This window comes from Siphateles boraxobius, unplaced genomic scaffold, assembly GCF_051911475.1.
Source record: "Siphateles boraxobius isolate OS27281-9 unplaced genomic scaffold, OSU_SipBor_1 125, whole genome shotgun sequence".
Lineage (NCBI taxonomy): Eukaryota > Metazoa > Chordata > Actinopteri > Cypriniformes > Leuciscidae > Siphateles > Siphateles boraxobius.
This window is the reverse complement of record NW_027508728.1, coordinates 886,539-908,327: the sequence shown is the minus strand read 5'-3', so window position 1 is coordinate 908,327 and position 21,789 is coordinate 886,539. Positions and strand designations below refer to the sequence as shown.

The following is a 21,789-nucleotide window of genomic DNA, read 5'->3' as shown; positions in this document are numbered from 1 at the left end:
CATTTGAAAGCTGACACCTGGCAGTTTATTGTAAATGTAGAATTCATTATTGTCATAATGAAAAAATAGTTATTAATAGCTACAGTTTTGTAAAGTTATTAGAAATTTATTTTGTATGAAACATCTTCAAAGTTTCTGAGAATACAATAGTGGTCAAATACTGAAACTTGAGTGTTATATCTTTTTAATGATGTATAGTTTGTCAAGGTAATAACATTAAATCTGATAGTAACTTTGAACTATTTAAACAAAACAAAAAAGGCTTCAGTGCGTCGGCGCACTGGCAACGATTAACAGGTTTTAAGATGCTAAAGTCGCAGTTACAAAACGCGTGACTGTCCCCTACCCTGCTCTTCTTCAGAAAAGTAAATTCGCTGTCCCATTGATCGCGGTATTTACATGAGGGTGGTTTTGGTTTTGTGGCAGGAGTGCCTTCCGTCTCTGTCGTAGCGTCCTTCATCCGTCTCCGATTTTTTTTCTTTTTCCCCCCGCGTTGTCACTCATCATCTGACCTCACACACTAACCTCGCGACAACTGCCACCTACAGGGGGAGAGCAGGGACGATTGAAACGCAGGACGGATGAAACCTTGAGATTTCCTTGAAAACCACTCACGTTATGTACGTCAAATTTCGTCAGCAAGTACAGCACGCAATGCCTATCAGACCCGCGAAAACATTTCTTCTTTACGTCTTGCCGTTTTAAAGTTAGAGCTGGAAAGCTGTTTTTGAGGGTGGTTAGTGAAATCTTTTGTGCCGTACTTTTTTTTGACTGTAAATTGTTTCATGTGCCATTGTAATAATAATATGGCAGGTGTATTAGTACTGCATCACACCCTTAAGTGTATAATATCAGAGTTTTTTAGTTTACGGACAAAACAGGTTTAAATGGCTGAAGGCGCTGTCGGGACGGTTGAAACAACGACTCGTGCCAGTTAAACCTGGTCATAGGAAAACACTCAATATGACTAAATCACTCAATATGACTCAAGGAATAAATATAAGAATTAATTGTATACGGATTTGTCTGTCTTCTTCAAAATAGCCTATTAGAAGATTACGCAAAATGCACAAAGGCTTATCGCCGATTGTTTATTGGGCGACAGAACAAAAATGTTAATATGAACTTTAAAATGAAAATAAATGACAAAATGTTTGTAACAATATGTACATAAGTTACTTGTCAGGTATTGTTCATAAAAACAAGAATTAGATGAATAGTTACCGTTTAAACTGTTATGTTTCATCCGTCCCACCCCTGTGTTTAAATCGTCCCGCTGTGGAGGGACGATTGAAACAAAACCCAACTCCCATTCAAAGTAAATTTTTACTTAAATCATTCTATGTTTCTACCGAATAACACATGATACTAAGGGAACACATATGTGAGTTGTTGATCACACACACAAAAAAAAATCTATCTGTAACCTTATCTTAGAAAACGACGTTTATCTGAAAAGTGTTTCAACCGTCCCGGCTCTCCCCTACCCACAGTAGGCTACTGCAGGTGGCAGTTCTCTTTCATCATCTCGTGTTCGAGATCCACCTATGGGAAGGGCATCCGTACCTGACCTCTGCAGAAGCATCCAATTGCACCAAGTCTGGCTAGACAGACAGAAGCGTGCAGCCAATGCCAGGTGAGGCCACACCCCCTCACCTACGGGCATATAACATCTGGGCGCGCTGCTATTCCTCAGTTGACATTCGCTTCTCGCGATCTCTGCATCTCACAGCTCGGTTGATTTTTTACACTGCTCACCTCGTGTCTTCAGGAGGACATATCGACCAGATCAGCCTCCGCCGGACGTGACAGTTGTTTATTTTTCAACTACTGCTGCTTTGCATTCGGAGCCGCCCACGCTCTCGCTATTTTCACCGTTTCTCCTCACGGCTGCCCGCCACGGATTTCTCCGTTTTCTTCGCTGGTATGTCACTGTCTAAGCCTGCAGCCTCTCCAAGGGATAGCATATCACGGGCCTGCCCGGCTGCGTGTGGTGCCCTTATCGCAGCTAAGGATCTTCATCAGCTTTGCGTGGTCTGTTTGGGTCTCAAGCACGCTCGGGAAGCCCTGGAGAACCCGGAGAATTGCAGTTTCTGCCTCATGCTGCCTAGGAAGCTGCTTAAACGCCGTCTTAAGGTGGCAGTGACACAGTGCACCGGGCTCAGCCCTTCTGACTCGGACGGGGGACACGGTGATGACGACGCGCTACCGGGGGCCTCCCGGGGCGCAACGTCTCTCGTCTGGGCTGACCAGCCCAATCCCTCCTTCCCCGAGGAGGACATCTTCGGGGACAACCTCGCTCTCGTCCACGAACTGCCTGGTTCTGGCGAAGAGGAGGATGCGGCCATTCTTGGGGTTTCAGAGGACGAGGAGGCCATCCCGCCCTCTGGTGTTCCCCAGGCTACCGCCCACGCGGTTCTGCCTCAAGCCATCCTCCTGGAAGTGTGTGAGCGAGCGGCCGCTCGTCTCAACATCGAATGGCCGGCACCGACCAGGAGAGGGATATTTATGATGGCAAAGTGCTGGGACCCCCTCCCGGCCCGAGGAAACAACTCTTCCCCATCCTCCTGGCGTGCGCCAAGCACATGAGAAATTATTGGAGCGACCCGCTCGACTTCAAACACGGTCTCACGGGACTCGAGGTTAAGGACATGGCGGCACACGGTATGGGCGAACCTCCCGCCGTTGAGCCTTCCATCGCCAGGCACCTTAACCCCGCTCAGGGCGGGCTGCTCGCTCCCCTTAAGCCGGTCTTGCCCAACAAGATGGACCGTTTTGCTGCCTCCGTTCACCAGGCAGTTTATAAGGCCGTGGCTGTCAGGGCCCTTAACGTTTCTTCGCTCCTCTCCGCCTACCAGGCGGAGATCCTCGAAGAGTTAGGGCAACAATTGGAAAAGGGAAATCCTTCTGAAACCCTGTGGAAGGAGATCCTCACGGTGAACGACCTCGTCCTCCGCAACGCTCGGCAGGCCGTCCAAGCTTGCGGGCGCTCCATGGCGCTTTCCGTGGTCGGAGAGCGCGCGCTCTGGCTGAACCTGTCGGGACTCCCTGACAGTGAGAAAAGGCGCATCGCGGGCGCGCCGGTGGAGCCCGGCCGGGCTCTCTTCGGCCCCGCCGTCGCACTGATGCAACAACGGTGTGACGATAAGAAGAAGGAGGATGAGGCTTTCAAGCTTTGCCTTCCCAGAAAGTCAGTCCCACGCCAGGCGCCCCCTGTGCGTTTGCCTAACCCACCGGCCACGGGACGACAGTTTCATCAGGGCAAAGAAAAGCCCCGCAACAAACCACCCCCTCGGCAACATAACCCAGCACCTACACACAAGCACTGGGGTAAGCCCGCTCCCGCCGCGGCCGGGAGACCTGCGAATTCAAACCCCACCGACTCGAAACGCAAGCGGCCTGCCTCATGTTCAGCCGATGGGGGCTTCGAGTCCATGTTCACGGGCCGCAAGCCCTTCAGACTCCCCTCCTCTTCTAGGACCCCCGTCCAAAAGACCCAGGGGGTCCCGCGGATGGGTCAGCTCTCCGCCTGTAAACGAGACTGCCCAGCTCGTGTGTTCGAGAAATGTGTGTTTTCCCCCCACGTTCAGGGGGCCCTTTGTGAGGGAAAGTTTAAGCTCAGTGACACCACACTGCCCACACTCTGTTACCCTCACTCTCTCAATAAAGGCTTCGGCACCAGTGTTTGCCCAACAAAAAACACACAAAACACAAAAAAATACGAATCAAATGAATTCGTTTCGGAGAGAAAACCTCTCTCCGCAGAGAGAATTCATCTCACTGCAGAGAGAGGAAATCCCTCCGAACCCCTGCATGTCGCCTCTAGTGTGCCCACTAGATGGCGCCATTGCATCACAAATAAACCTGTCGGTCTCACACAGCTCCGCTCTGGCCCGAGCGGGAGCTCTCGCGAGTCACGAAGCGGCTTGGCGAACCGTTTCAGCTCCCGAGTGGGTGATGCGTACAGTAATGCAGGGTTACAGATTGCAATTCGCAGTAAAACCCCCGCATTTCAACGGCATTCTCTTTTCTCACACGGAAGAGAACGCCTCTCACATTCTGAAAGAGGAAATTTCATCTCTCTTAAACAAGGGAGCGATTCAGGTGGTATCCCCCAATCTGATGAACCAGGGTTTTTATTCCCGTTATTTTCTGATCCCGAAAAAAGACGGTTCTCTCCGCCCTATCTTGGACCTTCGAGTGTTGAACAAACATTTGAGGAAATACAATTTCAGAATGCTTTCACAAGGCGCACTCGCCCGTGCCATAAAACAGAACGACTGGTTCACATCAGTCGATCTGAAAGATGCTTTCTTTCACATAAGCATCTATCCTCCGCACAGGAAGTTTCTTCGTTTCGCCTACCAGGGCATATGTTACGAATTCACAGTTCTTACGTTTGGACTCAGTTTGAGTCCCCGGTCTTTCTGTCTGTGCGCGGAGGCGGGCTTAGCACCTCTGAGAATATCAGGTCTGAGAATCCTGACTTATAGACGCAGTTCAGAGAAGGGGCGAAAGTGCAATATCGCACATGTCTCAGGCTGCAGGGTCTCATGGCTTCATCCACCCAAGTTGTGCCATTGGGACTTCTGAGGATGAGGGCGTTCATGAAATGGGTCTTGTCACTACATTTCAGCCCGATTCGCAACCTTTGCCGCTCGGTAACAGTGACACGCGCCTGCTCGGCGACCTTGCGCCACTGGGAGAGCGAGAACTTTTACGCACGGGGAACCCCTCTGGGGGCGGTTACGATGCGGAAAGTTGTGACGACAGATGCGTCCTTGACAGGCTGGGGTGCCACCCAGGAGGGCAGAACGGTGAACGGTCTGTGGCCAAACAGACTACGTTTAGCCCACATAAACTATTTAGAGCTTTTAACCATTTGGAAAGCTCTTAATCATTTTCTGCCTCGCCTGCAGGGACATCACGTTCTAGTACGGTGCGACAATACCACGGCTGTGGCTTATATCAACCGTCAGCGCGGCATGCGCTCGTCGAAACTCCACGCTCTAGCTTACAAGCTTTTGGTGTGGAGCAGACGGGTTTTCCTGTCGTTACGCGCAACTCACGTTCCGGGCATTCTGAACAGAGGTGCGGATCTGCTATCAAGGGGAAACCCAATCTACGGAGATTGGCGTCTTCACCCTCAGATAGTGGAAATGCTATGGATGAGATTCGGACGGGCGAGCGTAGATCCATTCGCCTCGCGCGAAAACTACCATTGTCCTATGTTCTTCTCTCTAAGGGACATGGACGCGCCCCTCTGGGTAGACGCACTGGCCCACCCATGGCCCAGAGTGCTCCTGTATGCTTTTCCTCCCCTGTGCCTGATAATTCCCTCATTGGCCAGGGTGAGAGAGCAGGGCCTGTCTCTCATTCTTATAGCACCCAGGTGGCCCAAGGCACCATGGCTGGCGGAGATAATTCCTCTGTTATACGCCAAGCCGTGGCGCCTTCCCGTACGCACGGATCTATTGTCCCAAGCCAACGGGGAGATTTACCACCCCCACCCGGACAGGGTGGCTCTCTGGGCCTGGCCCGTGAGAGGACGAAGCTGAACGCACTTGGGCTTTCGCCGCGTGTGGTCGCCACTATTCAGAATGCCAGGGCCGTCTCTACACGGTCCTTATATGGCTGTAAGTGGCACGTGTTCGAAGGGTGGTGCGATGGGCGCGGTCTCACATCTTATCAGTGCTCATTTCCTGATATTTTGTGTTTCCTTCAAGACCTCATGGAAAAAGGGAGGTCTTTTTCCACCATTAAGGTCTATTTGGCTGCGATTTCAGCCTGTCATGTGGGTTTTGAGGGCTCTACTGTCGGGCAGCACCCTCTAATCCGCAGATTTATGAAGGGTGCACGCCGCTCGTTGCCAGTCATCAGGAGAACTGTTCCGGAATGGGACCTCTCCATGGTGCTGGAAGCACTGTCTCAACATCCTTTTGAGCCCCTGGGGAGTATTTCCCTTAAGCTGCTGTCCTTCAAGACAGCTTTGCTCTTGGCCTTGGCATCTGCTAAACGTGTCAGTGAGCTACATGCACTCTCAGTTCACCCCTCGTGCACTAAGTTCTCCCTCAGTGGAGATAAGGTTTCCCTTAAGCCTAACCCGGCCTTCATGCCGAAGTGCTTCCCTGCGTTCACTTCAGAGGTGTTGGAGCTGTCCGCCTTCCACCCTCCACCTTTTACCTCTCTGGAGGATCAGAGGCTGAATGCTTTGTGTCCAGTCCGTGCTTTACAGGCTTATATGACCAGGACTAACGCTTTCCGGAAGAGCGACCAGCTCTTTGTTTCATGGGCCCCTCCGCACAGAGGGAGTCCCATATCGAAGCAACGCCTCTCACATTGGGTTGTGGGCGCTATAACTATGGCTTATGAAGCAAAGGGAGTGCAGCCCCCAAGGGGCATCAGAGCTCATTCCACAAGGGGCTTAGCCGCCTCTTGGGCTTTGTTTAGGGGAGTGTCACTGCAGGACATCTGCTCCGCTGCCAGTTGGGCTTCTCCTCATACCTTTGTGCGTTACTACCGGCTGGATGTCACCAGAACCTCGGTAGCACATTCGGTTTTAGGGGTGGGGTCTTCTTAGCTCTTCCCTGTACCCTGTTGAAACCAATAAGAGTGAATGGGCCGGCTGGTCATGTTCATTCTTGCCACCAAACATTTACTTCCCGTTATGGGTATAGTTTATGTGCCTTGGTGGGTTGGGGGTACTATCATGTATGTGTCTCATGCATGCTTCATGTCCTCCGTGTCCACAGCAGTCGGTGTGGCGTCACCTTTGCAGGTTCATGATTAATGGACGTGTCAGGCACCGCCTCCCCGAGGTGACCGTCTTTCTCTGGCTTTCAGAACCTCACTGTGAGTGTATTGGGCAATCGGGGAGCTGTCCATGTCTCTCCCATAGGTGGATCTCGAACACGAGATGATGAAAGAGAACAATAGGTTACTATCGTAACCCCGGTTCTTTGAAACAACGAGTGGAGAGATCCACCAGCTTTGCCCCGCTTGCCGCACGAGAAGCGAATATACTTACTGAGGAATAGCAGCGCGCCCAGATGTTATATGCCCATAGGTGAGGGGGTGTGGCCTCAACTGGCATTGGCTGCGCGCTTCTGTCTGTCTAGCCAGACTTGGTGCAATTGGATGCTTCTGCAGAGGTCAGGTACGGATGCCCTTCCCATTGGTGGATCTCTCCACTCGATGTTTCAGAGAACCGGGGTTACGATAGTAACCTATTGTTATCGCGTGGCTAGAGCTCAGATGGGGAATGTTTTTGTTTTTTTTATCCGCCGGGCCCGGGGTATTATTATTTTTTAATAGTGCAGGTTAAAATACGGGAGATTTACGGGAAAATACTAATACGGGAGGACGGCGGGAAAGAAGGGTTAAATACGGGACTTTCCCGCCCAAAACAGGATACTTGACATGTATGGATGTCCTGTCTGTCTTTGAGAAGCTGACACAAACACTGAAGTTTCATATTCGTAATATTTCTCTCTTTTTCCCCATTATATCATATGTAAACACGTATTACTTAAAGTACTACTATAAACTACTGTAACACCATAATGCTGTTCAAATGTGTTAATGTGATCATGTTTCTGCAACACTGTGAAAATAGATTACATAAAATAACGACATGTTGTATTAGTATAAAAAATATAAGTATATACAACACAAAAAATAAATTTAAAAGCAGTTCACTTAAGTTTTATATTTGATTTGGAATCAAATGACAACCTGGTATCATCAGAATCTCTTGTGTAGTTTGATCTCTTGTGTGTGTGTGTGTGTGTGTGTGTGTGTGTGTGTGTGTGTGTGTGTGTGTGTGTGTGTGTGTGTCAGCAGTAAAAACTGCAGTGAAATGGTTGTCTGTACTCTTAATAGTAAAACATAATAATGGGAATGATTGTAACAATGTGCTTCGACTGAACCCACAAACACACTGTGGTCATTGTATATGCCAACATTTAGTACATCTGTGAAAGTGACATGCACAAATATGTGTTCAATATTTATTCCAAATTGTTTGCTTTTAAAAAATAAAATGTTTTCCTTTTATAAGTAGGTTGTAACAACAGCACTCTTTGTACTTGACATTAACTTACAGACTGCAGTCACTGCACACAGCACACACACAAAATGAAAAACACTAGGCCTACAAACATCAAAGCGAAAATTGTTATAGTGGTTTGTAGAACGTCACGAATTTAGAAGTAGTGTTCCCCTATCTGTTGATAACGAAAATTAGGCCTACATATAAAGTGTGTATAAAATATCGACACAGCTTCCCAAAACATTCATGCTTTCAAGAGCACGTAATGTCCTGCATAAACAACGAAAAACTATCCTAAATATAGCTACGTTAGCCTTAAATACCTTTTCAGGGCTCTCATGTTTTGAAGACAGGCAAGAGTGACAGCCGCCAGCCGGAGGCAAATATAGGTCTCTGCAGGACCGTAATAGGAGTTACCCGATCAGTGGGCGAGGCCATAAGAATCAGAATCAGAATCAGAATCAGAAGAGTTAAGAGAGGGGCGATTTCGACCGCGTTACCTGATTTGCAGGGTTGCCAACTCTCACACATCTGGCGTGAATCTCACGCATTCAGCGTCAATCTCACGGTCTCACGCTCAACAAAGAAATCTCACGCTAAATTAGACATTCTTCTGTGCTGTATTTTTTTCTCACTCATGTGCATTAATTTCCGAATTACTATAAGCAAGTTCAGGCTCTTAACTACTGATTGGACCACTGCATTTTCTCACGCAGAGAAAAAACGCGGACAAAGAGGACATTGACACCGACAGGGGTCTCCAACACGTCGCTCGCGAGCTACCAGTAGCTCGTGGCCTGATTGGAGTAGCTCGCCAAGGGGCCATTCACATATCGCGTCTTTTGCGCGCTCAAGTTCGTTATTTCAAATGTAGGAAGCTCATAATTGAAGCGACGCACTCATTTTTTCCAGGCGCAGTGAGATGAAAAAATGCATTAGCTACTAAAACTTCTTTGTCATTGTGGAGAGCGCATGTGCATGGTTGCTTAGCAACGACAGACGCCACGGGAAAATCGGACCGAATTTTACTATTAATAATAAAAGACAAGCTAATGTGCATTGTGAACGTCAGTAATTTATCTTTTTTGACTCATTCTTTTTATAAAAATGATTAAAAGGCTGAAATATGCTAGGTGTCTTTTTATAAATGTGTTTTGTCAAAAATTTATTTTAAGTATTTAAACTTATTTTACCCCCCCCCCCCCCCCCCATTTTCCATTGGTTGAACGCGTTAAATCTTACCCAGATACGATAGTGCTATTTTCTGATTGCCTATTGTGTAGCCTGGTGCTTCGGTAGCGTGGCCGCCATTTTGGTGTGAAAATTCCAACTGGACAACAGCTCAGATAACAGTTAATCCAATCATATACACATTTGAGGTAGTTTTTTCTTGCTTTATTAAGTATTTCCATTTTATGCAACTTTACACATTTACTAGCCAACTATTATTAGTTACCAACTCCACTAGGCCTGAAATATTTTGTATGTTTTACCCATATAAAAAATGTAATTTATGGCCATATATGTAGCCTACTTATATTTTAAATAGCATTACATATATCTATACATATATTTGACTTATCTGAGAACACAATATGCCTTCAACATATATGAACATTTATATGTCCAAACATGTGAAGAAAATATTTGAGTTCATCTATATGATACTGTTATGATCCTGGTTCTCTTCTCATATGTTTTATTGGTGTATGTCTCCCTCTTCTGGTCATTCTCTGTATCTGTTCCCTCTTGTTCGCTCTCACTCTTCATTTACCTCTTATCTCCCCCAGCTGAATCTCATCCTCTCATTATCGCAACTGTTCTCTATCATCTATCATAAGCTACTCTCTATTTCTAGTCTCTCGTGTTTCACTCTCGGCTCTGCCTTGTTTCCATTAAAGACTGTTAACCTGCTTTTCGTCTCCTGAAGTTTCCTCACGCAGCAGTCTTCGTGACATATCTGCATATATTAGGCTACAGTATAGTATTGCTTTCTCGCATATAAGGACAACATTAAGTATAAATATGTGACATACATATTTGTTTCCCACATATTTAATAAATGTATGTAGCTAAACATACATTCATGTGATACTGATGCATTGAAATAAGTACATATGAATACATATGCGTCTCTTAGGCTACATATATTTAACATTTATGTGCATATACGGGAAAATATATGGCACTTGCATGAAAACGGCCATTTTTGCTATATTTTGAAATATGTTTCATATATGACTGTGTTTTATATAGGCTATATGAATTTTGCATATATACATGGGCACTGACATGTAATTTACTTATATTGACATATATTACATTTCTGTGGGTAATCCCCTGGATCATGCTACAAACATGATGATCTTATAGAACATGATGGACAGTGGCTGTTCTGGCTCTCTATGCCCTCTGGTATTGCATTAGTTTGCCGCTGTATTTATTTATCCTACCCTCTAGGGGTCAGTATCTTCTTTAGCGGGTTTGGGTTTTTCTTCTATGTTTTTTCGCGTGCGCAAGTTCAACGCACGTTAGTGATGAGCGGAAGCAACAGGCAGAAAAGTTTGTCTCACGAGGTGTTAGGAAAATGTTCCTGAGGCGTTTACATTTCTTCTCTCCTCTCAAACCCCCGTATATCTTCGAGAAGCGTTGATATGACATAATCTGTAAGTAGCCTAATTTATTGCCCATATTGTTTTTCTAAATAATCTGTTATTTGAGAGGTTATGTTAACTCTTCCTAGCGAACGTTACTAGCTTCGTGTTTAGTATGCGATCGCGCAATATACTATAAGTCGATGCTATATATAACTCTGTTGTTTTTTTTGTCATCCCGGTCGTCAGATTGTACTTATAGGTTGTTTAAGATTGAACGAATAGTCTCGGTGATTCCTGTATAGCTTTGATGAAGACTGGGTGAATTCGCGTTCGACTAAATGTAATGTAGAAAGAACAAATTTATAGCTTTATTATTCAGTAGCGGGAATTTATGCCGGGATCTCAGACACATTGATCAATATTCTGAACTGATTGTGAATTTGTGTACAATTATCTGCAGTATATTCAGCAGCCTGCATGATAGCGTCTTGGTGCAAGTTGTATTGTTTTATCACTGTAATCTGGTGATTCTTATGTTTTGTATTCTAATTATTTCTAATATGTAAAGGCACAACAATGTGTTTTGATTTGTTAAATGTATCTTTGATAGTATTTTTTTGTATGTTCACAGTTTTACAGTAAAAAGACAAGAAGGAAAAATAGTGAGAAGAAAACCGAGTCTTGTCATTCCTGGAACCTACTTTCCTTGTTGTATTGTTTAGCTCGCTGCATAGGCTGAGTCGCTACACACTCAGTTGAGGGCAGAAGAGTAAAAAGATTATCCATCTAGCAAGCATTCGAGATGTCTCAATCAGGAACTACGCCACCTATGTCCCAGATGGTAGCCCGGTCGGAGTGCCACTCACGTTCTTCACGCCGTTCGTCCACCAGCCAAGCTGCAGCACGAGCCCGAGCAGACGCAGGAGCTGCCCGCACCAGAGCACAGTACGCCAAACGCCAGATCGATATGGAGGTTGAGAAGGCGCGCATCGAGGCAACGCTAAACGCTCTGAAGAAGGAGGGTGAGGCTGAAGCAGCGCTTGCTGCAGCTCATGTCCTGGAAGCGGCGGCTGACGAGGAGCACCACGCCATCGACCTCACTGATCAGAGCATCTCCCCTAAAACGCCTCCTTCCATCAGACGTGCTCGAGACTATGTAAACGCTCACTTCACCAACGTCAGTTCGGAGGTCAAAGAAGAAAGGCCTGACACAGGACAACTGGTCAGTCATGACGACTCTCGCCATTTACAACAGAGCCAAACACCAGTCGCTTCCTCTCCAGATGAACATCTCACTGATTTTGTAGGCAGAGAGCAGCTGATGTCCCCTCCTACACACATAAAAATGGACATTACACCCCAGACTAGACCTTCAGTGACTTCACAGTCTGAACTGTCGGATCTAGCAGCCTACCTAGCACGCCGTGATCTGCTCACAGCCGGATTCAAGGTTTTCGACAACCGTCCTGAGTCTTACTTGTCCTGGAAGTCCATCTTCGGCAACGCCATAGTAGGCCTCAACCTCAAGCCCAGCGAAGAACTTGACCTTCTAACCAAGTGGCTCAGTGGGGAGTCACTTCAACACGCTCTGAGGATCAGGGCGGTCCATATGAACAACCCACAAGCAGGCCTCCAACGTTTGTGGCAGCGTCTAGATAAGAGTTATGGCTCCCCAGAGGTAGTCGAAGCGTCACTCTTCCAACGCTTACAGACTTTTCCAAAGATATCGAATAAAGACGCTCATCTGCTGCAGGAGCTTGCAGATCTTCTGCTAGAGTTAGAGTATGCTCAAAGTGAAAATTATCTGCCAGGCCTTAGCTTTCTTGACACCCCAAGGGGGATAAACCCGATTGTCGAAAAGCTCCCTTATGGACTCCAGGAGTCATGGGTGAAACAAGGGACAAAATACAAAAGAGACAATGGTGCAGTATACCCACCTTTCTCATATTTTGTTCAGTTTGTAAATGACTATGCCGAAATGAAAACAGACCCTAGCTTTATGTTACAAAGTCCAAACATAGTAGCTCCAAAGGTTGACAAGACACTGGTAAAACCAACCAGATACAGAGTTCCTGTTGCAGTGAACAAAACAGATATCAGTCAAACAAACGGCACAGCCCAAACATTCTTTTTCAATCCGGACAAGCAATGTCCTATTCACCACAAGCCCCATTCACTCGCTAAATGCAGGGGATTTAGGTCAAAAACACTAGATGAAAGGAAAGGTATTCTCAAAGAACACGCTATTTGTTATAAGTGTTGTTCTTCCACAAGTCACAGAGCTAAAGACTGTAAAGCCATCATCCAATGCTCAGAATGTAATAGTGATGTGCACGTCTCCGCCATGCATGCTGGTCCACCTCTGTGGACACCCAAAGACTCTAACCCTCGGTCTCAGAGCCACGGCGGGGAGTCCGATTCCCAGAGCCCTGTAACTACAACCAGTTGCACAGAGGTGTGCGGCCAAGGCCTCAAAGGTAAATCCTGCGCTAAGATTTGCTTAGTCAACGTGTATCCCCGCACATCCCCTGAAGAGAAAAGGAGGATGTACGCCATGTTAGATGATCAAAGCAACTCATCCTTAGCCAGGTCTGCCTTCTTTGACATGTTTAAGGTAAAAGGTACCATACTCCCATACACCATGAAAACATGCGCTGGTTTATCAGAGACTGGAGGGCGCAGAGCCAGTGACTTTGTTATCGAGAATGTAAATGGCAAAGTGTCCATGCTGCTGCCCATACTAACAGAATGTGATCAGATTCCAGATAATAGGGACGAGATTCCCACCTCTGAGGCTGTGTCGGCTCACCCTCATCTACAGGCAATTGCTTCGCAGATTCCTCCCCTGGACCCATCAGCAGAAATCCTTCTCCTCTTGGGCAGGGACATCATCCAAGCTCACAAGGTCCGCAGTCAGGTGAATGGTCCAAACAGTGCGCCTTATGCTCAACGCCTTGATCTGGGATGGGTAGTTATAGGCGATGTCTGCCTCTCAGGGGTCCACAAACCCACAGTGAACTCTTTTAAGACGAACATTCTTAACAATGGCCGCCCTACCTTCCTCAGCCCCTGTGAAAACAAAATCTGTATCAAAGACAAATACACAGAAAGCTGTCATACCCTCAATAAGGCACAAATTGAATTGGGCAGACACATTTTCCAGCAAACAGCAGATGATGACAAAGTGGCACTTTCAGCAGAAGATGCTTTGTTCTTGGAAATTATGCACAAAGAATTTGCAAAAGATGATGCGAATAATTGGGTAGCTCCTCTCCCATTTCGCACCCCCAGACAGCGTTTGCCCAACAACAGGGGCCAGGCCCTCAGTCGTTTAATGTCGCTCCGCAAAACGCTGAAAAGGAAACCTGAAATGAGGGAGCATTACGTTGAGTTTTTGGATAAAATCTTCAGTAAGGGCCACGCCGAACCAGCTCATGCTCTTTCTCCAGACCAAGAATGCTGGTACCTCCCTAGTTTTGGAGTTTACCACCATCAAAAGCCAGGGAAAATTAGGGTAGTCTTTGACTCGAGTGCTCAATACGACAATGTTTCTCTCAATGACGTGCTACTAAAAGGGCCAGATCTCAATAACACTCTCGTGGGAGTTCTGATGCGTTTCAGATTTGACCCATACGCAGTCATGGCAGACGTGGAGCAAATGTTTCACAACTTTCTAGTCAGAGAGGACCATCGTAACTACCTTCGCTTCTTGTGGTTCAAAAACCACGATCTGGATGGAGAAGTGCAGGAATTCAGGATGAGAGTGCACGTATTTGGGAACTGCCCCTCCCCATCAGTGGCCATCTATGGACTGAAACGGTCAGCGATGGAGGGGGAAAGGGAATACGGCAGTGATGCAAGAGAGTTCATTGAACGTCACTTTTATGTAGATGATGGACTAAAATCATTCTCTTCCACAGATGAGGCCATTGACATTCTCTTTAGAGCCCAGAAAATGCTGGCTCAGTGTAACATACGCCTGCACAAAATCTCATCTAACTGTCCTATCATCACAAGTGCCTTTCCAAGTGAGGACCTTGCAACGGACATGCAGGGCCTTGACCTCGGGCAGACTGCCCCTCCCATCCAGCGCAGCTTAGGCTTGGGCTGGGACCTGTCCACAGACCTGTTCAAGTTTCAGGTAACAGTCAATGAAAAACCCTTCACTAAACGGGGAGTGCTGTCAGTTATTAATAGTGTGTTCGACCCACTTGGCTTTGCCGTCCCAGTCATTGTAGAAGGTAGGGCCATACTGAGAGACATTTCCACTGACATTTGTGAATGGGACACCGAACTGCCTAAAGGAAAATTACAACAGTGGCAACAATGGAAGGACTCCCTCAAATATCTACGACAACTTGAAATCCCCAGAATGTACACCTCAATACCACTATCTGCAGCTCTAACTAAGGAGATCCATGTCTTTTGTGATGCCTCCACTAAGGCAGTGGGCGCTGTTGCTTACCTCAAACTCACAGATAGAGATGGACACAGTGAAGTGGGTTTTCTTCTCGGCAAAGTACGGCTTTCCCCAAAACCAGACATCACCATACCCAGACTTGAACTTTGCGCAGCAGTCCTGGCTGTTGAGGCGGCCGAGTTAGTCCAGGAGGAGCTAGACGTCACAGTCGAACAAATGAGCTTCTACACAGACTCCAAAGTAGTGCTCGGTTACATCTTTAACAAAAAGAGACGCTTTCATGTTTATGTGCACAACAGAGTAGAACGCATCAGGCGCTTCACACAAACCCACCAGTGGCATTACGTGCCCACTCATTTAAATCCCGCTGATCATGCCACACGATCACTGCCTGCTGAGCAGCTTTCTAACTCCACATGGATCAGTGGACCCGTTTTCCTTTCCAATTCAGGAAAAAGTCAAGTACAGGCAGAGTTGTTTGATCTTGTAGACCCAGAGACTGACAATGAACTGAGACCTGAGGTCACTACTTGTGCCACCACTATCTCAAAGGATGGACTCAGTAGCGTCAGATTTGAAAGGTTTTCGAGTTGGAATGTACTACTCAGAGCTATATCCAAACTCCAACACATTGCCCAGTCATTTAAGCTGAACCCAAAGAGCTCATGTCACGGCTGGCACAGCTGTAACGAACACTCATCCGAAAAACAACTCAACCAAGCCAAGAAAATGATCATTCACACTGTTCAAAAGGAGGTTTACTCCGAAGAAATGAGACAAGTTGAAAAAGGGGTACCCCTTAAGAACTCAAGCCCACTCAGCAAACTGAGCCCGTTTGTCGACTCGAATGGAATCCTCAGAGTAGGTGGGAGGCTGAAGCGTGCACAGTTGACATCGGATGAAACAAATCCCATCCTCATCCCTGGAAAGCACCACCTTGCTCAGCTCATTATAAAACACTTCCATGGTAAAGTATGCCATCAGGGACGGCATTTTACGGAAGGGGCAGTTAGGACTGCAGGTTTTTGGATTGTGGGAGGTAAAAGAGCAATAAGCAGAGTGATATTCAGATGCGTCACATGCCGCAAACTAAGGGGGAGACAACAGGAACAGATCATGGCTGAGCTACCAGAGGACAGGCTGTCCACGGACCCTCCTTTCACACATGTAGGCCTTGATGTGTTCGGCCCCTGGCCTGTCATGATCAGAAAAACACGTGGTGGGCAATCAGATGCTAAGCGATGGGCAGTCATATTTACGTGTATGAGCACACGTGCCATCCACATTGAAACTATAGAATCGATGGACACGTCATCGTTCATAAATGCCCTGCGTCGTTTCTTTGCCATCAGGGGAGCAGTCAAACTTCTTAGATCTGATTGTGGCACAAATTTTGTGGGTGCCTGCAAGGAACTGCAAATAGACAAACAGGGCTGTCACAACAGCAAACTTCACAACTTCCTCAAAGACTCCGGCTGTAAATGGCATTTCAACCCCCCACATGCATCTCATATGGGTGGCTCCTGGGAGCGCATGATTGGGGTCACACGTAAAATCCTCGATGCAATGCTCCTGGAACACAGACATGTAAGGCTCACTCATGAGATATTAGTGACATTAATGGCTGAAATCACTGCGATAGTAAATGCTCGTCCGCTCACAGCAGTTTCTACAGATCCAGAAAACCCAGCCATTCTTACCCCTGCCATGCTACTCACACAAAAGGTTGCGACTCCACCTATCCCACCAGGTCAGTTTGAAAGCAGGGATCTTTACAGAGCGCAATGGAGGCGCGTGCAATACCTTGCCGATGTTTTCTGGAGCCGATGGCAAAGGGAATACCTCTCAGGACTTCAGAACCGCCGCAAATGGAAAGCAGTAAAACCAAATCTACAAACAGGAGATGTTGTTCTGCTAAAGGAGGCACTTGAACATAGGAATAACTGGCCACTTGGACTCATCACCAAAATCTTCCCAAGCGGGGATGGACTTGTTAGGAAAGTAGAGGTGAAGATTTTCCGCGAGGGTGAACTCAGAGCATACATAAGACCTATAAGTGAGGTTGTGTTGTTGGTGTCCAGGGACAATGCTTAAAAAAAAAAAGAAGAAATCAGGCATTTTGGTTTATTGTATTTTATCTATATTCACATGCTGGTTATGGATGACATCTTACTGATGTCAGGCGGGGAGTGTTCTGGCTCTCTATGCCCTCTGGTATTGCATTAGTTTGCCGCTGTATTTATTTATCCTACCCTCTAGGGGTCAGTATCTTCTTTAGCGGGTTTGGGTTTTTCTTCTATGTTTTTTCGCGTGCGCAAGTTCAACGCACGTTAGTGATGAGCGGAAGCAACAGGCAGAAAAGTTTGTCTCACGAGGTGTTAGGAAAATGTTCCTGAGGCGTTTACATTTCTTCTCTCCTCTCAAACCCCCGTATATCTTCGAGAAGCGTTGATATGACATAATCTGTAAGTAGCCTAATTTATTGCCCATATTGTTTTTCTAAATAATCTGTTATTTGAGAGGTTATGTTAACTCTTCCTAGCGAACGTTACTAGCTTCGTGTTTAGTATGCGATCGCGCAATATACTATAAGTCGATGCTATATATAACTCTGTTGTTTTTTTTGTCATCCCGGTCGTCAGATTGTACTTATAGGTTGTTTAAGATTGAACGAATAGTCTCGGTGATTCCTGTATAGCTTTGATGAAGACTGGGTGAATTCGCGTTCGACTAAATGTAATGTAGAAAGAACAAATTTATAGCTTTATTATTCAGTAGCGGGAATTTATGCCGGGATCTCAGACACATTGATCAATATTCTGAACTGATTGTGAATTTGTGTACAATTATCTGCAGTATATTCAGCAGCCTGCATGATAGCGTCTTGGTGCAAGTTGTATTGTTTTATCACTGTAATCTGGTGATTCTTATGTTTTGTATTCTAATTATTTCTAATATGTAAAGGCACAACAATGTGTTTTGATTTGTTAAATGTATCTTTGATAGTATTTTTTTGTATGTTCACAGTTTTACAGTAAAAAGACAAGAAGGAAAAATAGTGAGAAGAAAACCGAGTCTTGTCATTCCTGGAACCTACTTTCCTTGTTGTATTGTTTAGCTCGCTGCATAGGCTGAGTCGCTACACACTCAGTTGAGGGCAGAAGAGTGGCTGTGTTTTTGTTTTTGTTTACATAGTCTTGCTTTAACGGTCATTAATATAAGATAGAAGCTACTGCAAAAAAAGAAAAGAAAAAAAACAGTTGACTGTAAAGCTATTCTATTGCTTTTATATATAAATATTGTCCAACATTCCCAATTATCTGATATAGCATGTCCTATTAATTCAGTGTTTGTAATGCTAATACTAAAGGTTTTGTGGGAAAAAAGTAGAAAACTGATCACTAGTCTAGTGATTGTTATTCTGTGTTGTCATCATTCATTTGGATTTGATCTTTAATGTACTTTAAAAAAAAATGTACAAAGCAGCTGATATTGTAACGTTCTATTGGCTTTCACTTCTTGTCAATATTCTTTGGCTCGACTAACAACACCAGAGGAGACGCGCTTGATTCCTGCCGGGTCCACAGGGAGAGCGGCGCGGCCACAGGAATTTGGGGCGCTGCGGCATATTAAATATATTACAAATAGTTTTTCCGCGTGAGAAATACAATGCGTGACAAAAGACCGAAATGAGTGACTGTCAGCCTCAATGCGCGACACTTGAGAGCCCTGTCTTTTTTCCCGATCCAAACTTCAGTCCTGATGTAAAATGGCGCATGTAACACTGAATATCCACTTTCACTTTCATTCTGAAAAAAAAAAAAAAAAAACTTTGTCGCGGTTGCCGTTCATTCACTCAGCAATAATTCCACACTGTGAACTTTGTGTGGAGACATGTGAAAATATGTGAGAACGACGGTAATAGAAACTTATGTTAGATATGTGTTGGATGGAAAAATAGTCACCCAAACAAAGCAGAACAGGGACAGACGTCTTTACATCCCAGAGCCTTTTTTATTGTTATTTAATTTATTCTTGAAGATGATAACTCATCGGAATAGGATTATCATTATACATTATTTAGTTCATCACTAATGCCTGTTATATCCACAACAGCACATTGGAAAAAAATGAACAGCACTTGTCAAAAACATTCGCAAACATGCATTTACATAAAAAATACCTCTTTCAATTAATAAAATAATAATTTGTTGTATCCTGTTACGTGACCCGAATCAATATTCAGTCAAAACGTGCACGTTAATTAGACTAAATCATTATACAATGTTATGAAAATGTAAACAATTGAAGTTTGGGCATACATTTTGAGTCACTCCTCCGTTGTTCTGAAATATTCGGTGGCACTGGGCGGAGCTTATACATGAATATTCATGAGTTTCCTGTTTTGTGTTATAGCGCCACTGAAAATATTAGCGTTCTTTGTAGAAGCTCTTCCAATCTGGGGATAGACTTACATTTCTAGTGTTATATATGTTTCCAAAATTGCACACATGCATTAAAACATACTAATGCACTTTTAATATATTTGAATGACTATCTTAATAGGGCATGAGGAATTATGCATGTGATAATATAAGGTCTAATATATCCTTGATTCTTTTCCAAAGAAGACTAGTCAGTAAATATCCCTGTACACCAGATAAAGCAGACACCTTGTTTTTCACTTTGTTTTAAATATTAAAGTGTATTTAAAATTTTTATAATACATGTTATTATATTTTTTAGATTGAATGTGTGAGTTGCAAAGCTGGTATCACGAGGATTGCATGAGCAGAACAAATTTCCATTTGTCTGGGATCCCAAGAGTGTTTTTGCTCATTTTATTTCATAAATGACTTCTCGTTTGTGAATAAAAATTCAACACAGAATCAGTTGATCTTTTTTATTCAAAATGAAACCACTCTCATGATTTACGTTTATCTGTGATATATTTACAGTAAATGTGCAAATTACTACATAATCTATTATTTTAACTGTTAAATAAATGTAATTAAAATTTAAAGTCATGGAAAGCTTGTAGAATAGAATTAAATAATTATATATAAAAAACGTCTCGGTTACGTATGTAACCCTCGTTCCCTGAGTAGGGAACGGAGACGTTACGTCGGATGACGACGAATGGGGTTTCGCTTAGAAAGCCTATCAACTTCGAGTATTACAAAACGAGCCAATGGCAAAGAAATGTCATGGGTCTGCGGAATTTGCATGACGTAACTCCGCCCCACCTCGTGGGTATAAAAGGAGGACGCCAGCAACAGGCAGATATGTTTCTTCGCTGAGGAGCCAAGACTGAGCTCAGGCGATCCCCGCGGTACAGCGGAAGGTGGCAGGCAGACGTAACGTCTCCGTTCCCTACTCAGGGAACGAGGGTTACATACGTAACCGAGACGTTCCCTTTCGTTGTCACTCCGAGTTACGTCGGATGACGACGAATGGGGTTATCAGTCTAATCACGCCACCTTCTCAGCTGTCTTCCAGTGCCCTGCGTAAATCTGAGATCCCTGTCGTGAGACTGGCACGGACGAAGGACTCCTATTTAGCACAGGAATACCAAGGTACACTGGGGAGCATATCCCAAAGTTTAGGGGAAATATGCAATTACTGCCAACCCAGAGGGGGGGGACTTAGAGAATACACATATGACCCGAAGGAGACATATGGAGAACACTGGGGTGTCCAGCCGCAGGTGGAATATTTCAACCCCAGGGGTGGCAAGGTGGCTTGCCAAGGGAAAGACACACGCTCAGAGAGGCTTACAGTGGAAATACACATGTGGGGGTCGCTCAGAGGAGGGACCATGCACACGGGAGGCACCTAGCCGACGCACAGGCAATATACACTGGCGCCAACGTCAGGAGTGCTGGAGGAACTCAGGGCTTTTCGGGGAAGCTCACCTGAGGAGAATATCGCACGTATCCAGTCCGTGGAGTGGAATGGCGAGCAAGCGAAGACACCTGAGCGGGTCCAGTACTAGCTGGTTGAAGCGAGTACATGAGAGGACACTGGCTCCACTCGGAGATTGTAGAATCTGGCGAATGTGTTAGGTGTCGCCCAGCCTGCAGCTCTGCAGATGTCTGTTAGCGAGGCGCCATGCGCTAGAGCCCAAGAGGATGCCACACTCCGGGTGGAGTGGGCGGTCACACCAAGGGGGCACGGTCGACCTTGCTGCTGGTATGCCAAGGCAATGGCGTCCACTATCCAGTGAGACAACCTTTGCTTGGAGAGAGCCTTTCCCTTCAGCTTCCCACCATAACAGACAAAGAGCTGGTCTGAGGTCCTGAAACACTGCGTCCTGTCTACATAGGCGCGGAGGGCGCGTACTGGACAGAGCAGTGCCAAGGCTGGGTCTGCCTCCTCCGGGGGCAGCGCTTGCAGGTTCACCACCTGGTCCCGGAAGGGAGTGGTAGGAACCTTGGGCACATATCCAGGCCGGGGTCTCAGGATCACGTGAGAGTAAGCCGGCCCAAATTCCAGGCACGCTTCGTCAACGGAGAATGCATGCAAGTCCCCCACCCTCTTAATGGAGGCCAATGCAACCAGGAGCGCTGTCTTCATAGACAGGAACTTAAGCTCCACTGATTGCAAAGGCTCAAAGGGAGCACTCCGCAGGGCAGTTAGAACCACTGAGAGGTCCCAAGAGGGAACGAGAGGAGGACGAGGAGGATTCAGTCTCCTCGCTCCTCTCAGGAACCTGATGATCA

At 45.9% G+C, this 21,789-nt stretch overlaps 2 protein-coding genes across 7 annotated transcripts in view; one reads left to right on the top strand and one right to left on the bottom strand.

Moving 5' to 3' along the window:
* LOC143733204 (protein NLRC3-like) overlaps positions 1 to 21,789 on the bottom strand; it is a 261,767-nt gene that overhangs the window by 54,711 nt on the left and 185,267 nt on the right. For 3 of the 6 annotated variants that reach the window (XM_077224840.1, XM_077224855.1, XM_077224861.1), the window contains exon 1: positions 8,374 to 8,442. The exons of 2 other annotated variants lie outside the window; for them this stretch is intronic. The gene's annotated coding sequence lies outside the window, so the exon portion shown is untranslated. Of the gene's footprint in view, positions 1 to 8,373; positions 8,496 to 21,789 lie in introns of those variants that run through there. One more of the 6 variants, XM_077224847.1, reaches the window with a different exon arrangement.
* Positions 10,449 to 18,137, top strand: LOC143733040 (uncharacterized). The gene is made up of 2 exons (XM_077224595.1): positions 10,449 to 10,716; positions 11,279 to 18,137. Exon 2 carries the CDS (start codon positions 11,450 to 11,452, stop codon positions 17,159 to 17,161), a length of 5,712 nt encoding a protein of 1,903 aa, XP_077080710.1. The 5' UTR covers positions 10,449 to 10,716; positions 11,279 to 11,449; the 3' UTR covers positions 17,162 to 18,137.

What these genes read in the sequence shown, in the direction of transcription:
- LOC143733040 (XM_077224595.1), top strand. Translation starts at nt 11,450, where the DNA reads ATGTCTCAATCAGGAACTACGCCACCTATGTCCCAGATGGTAGCCCGG.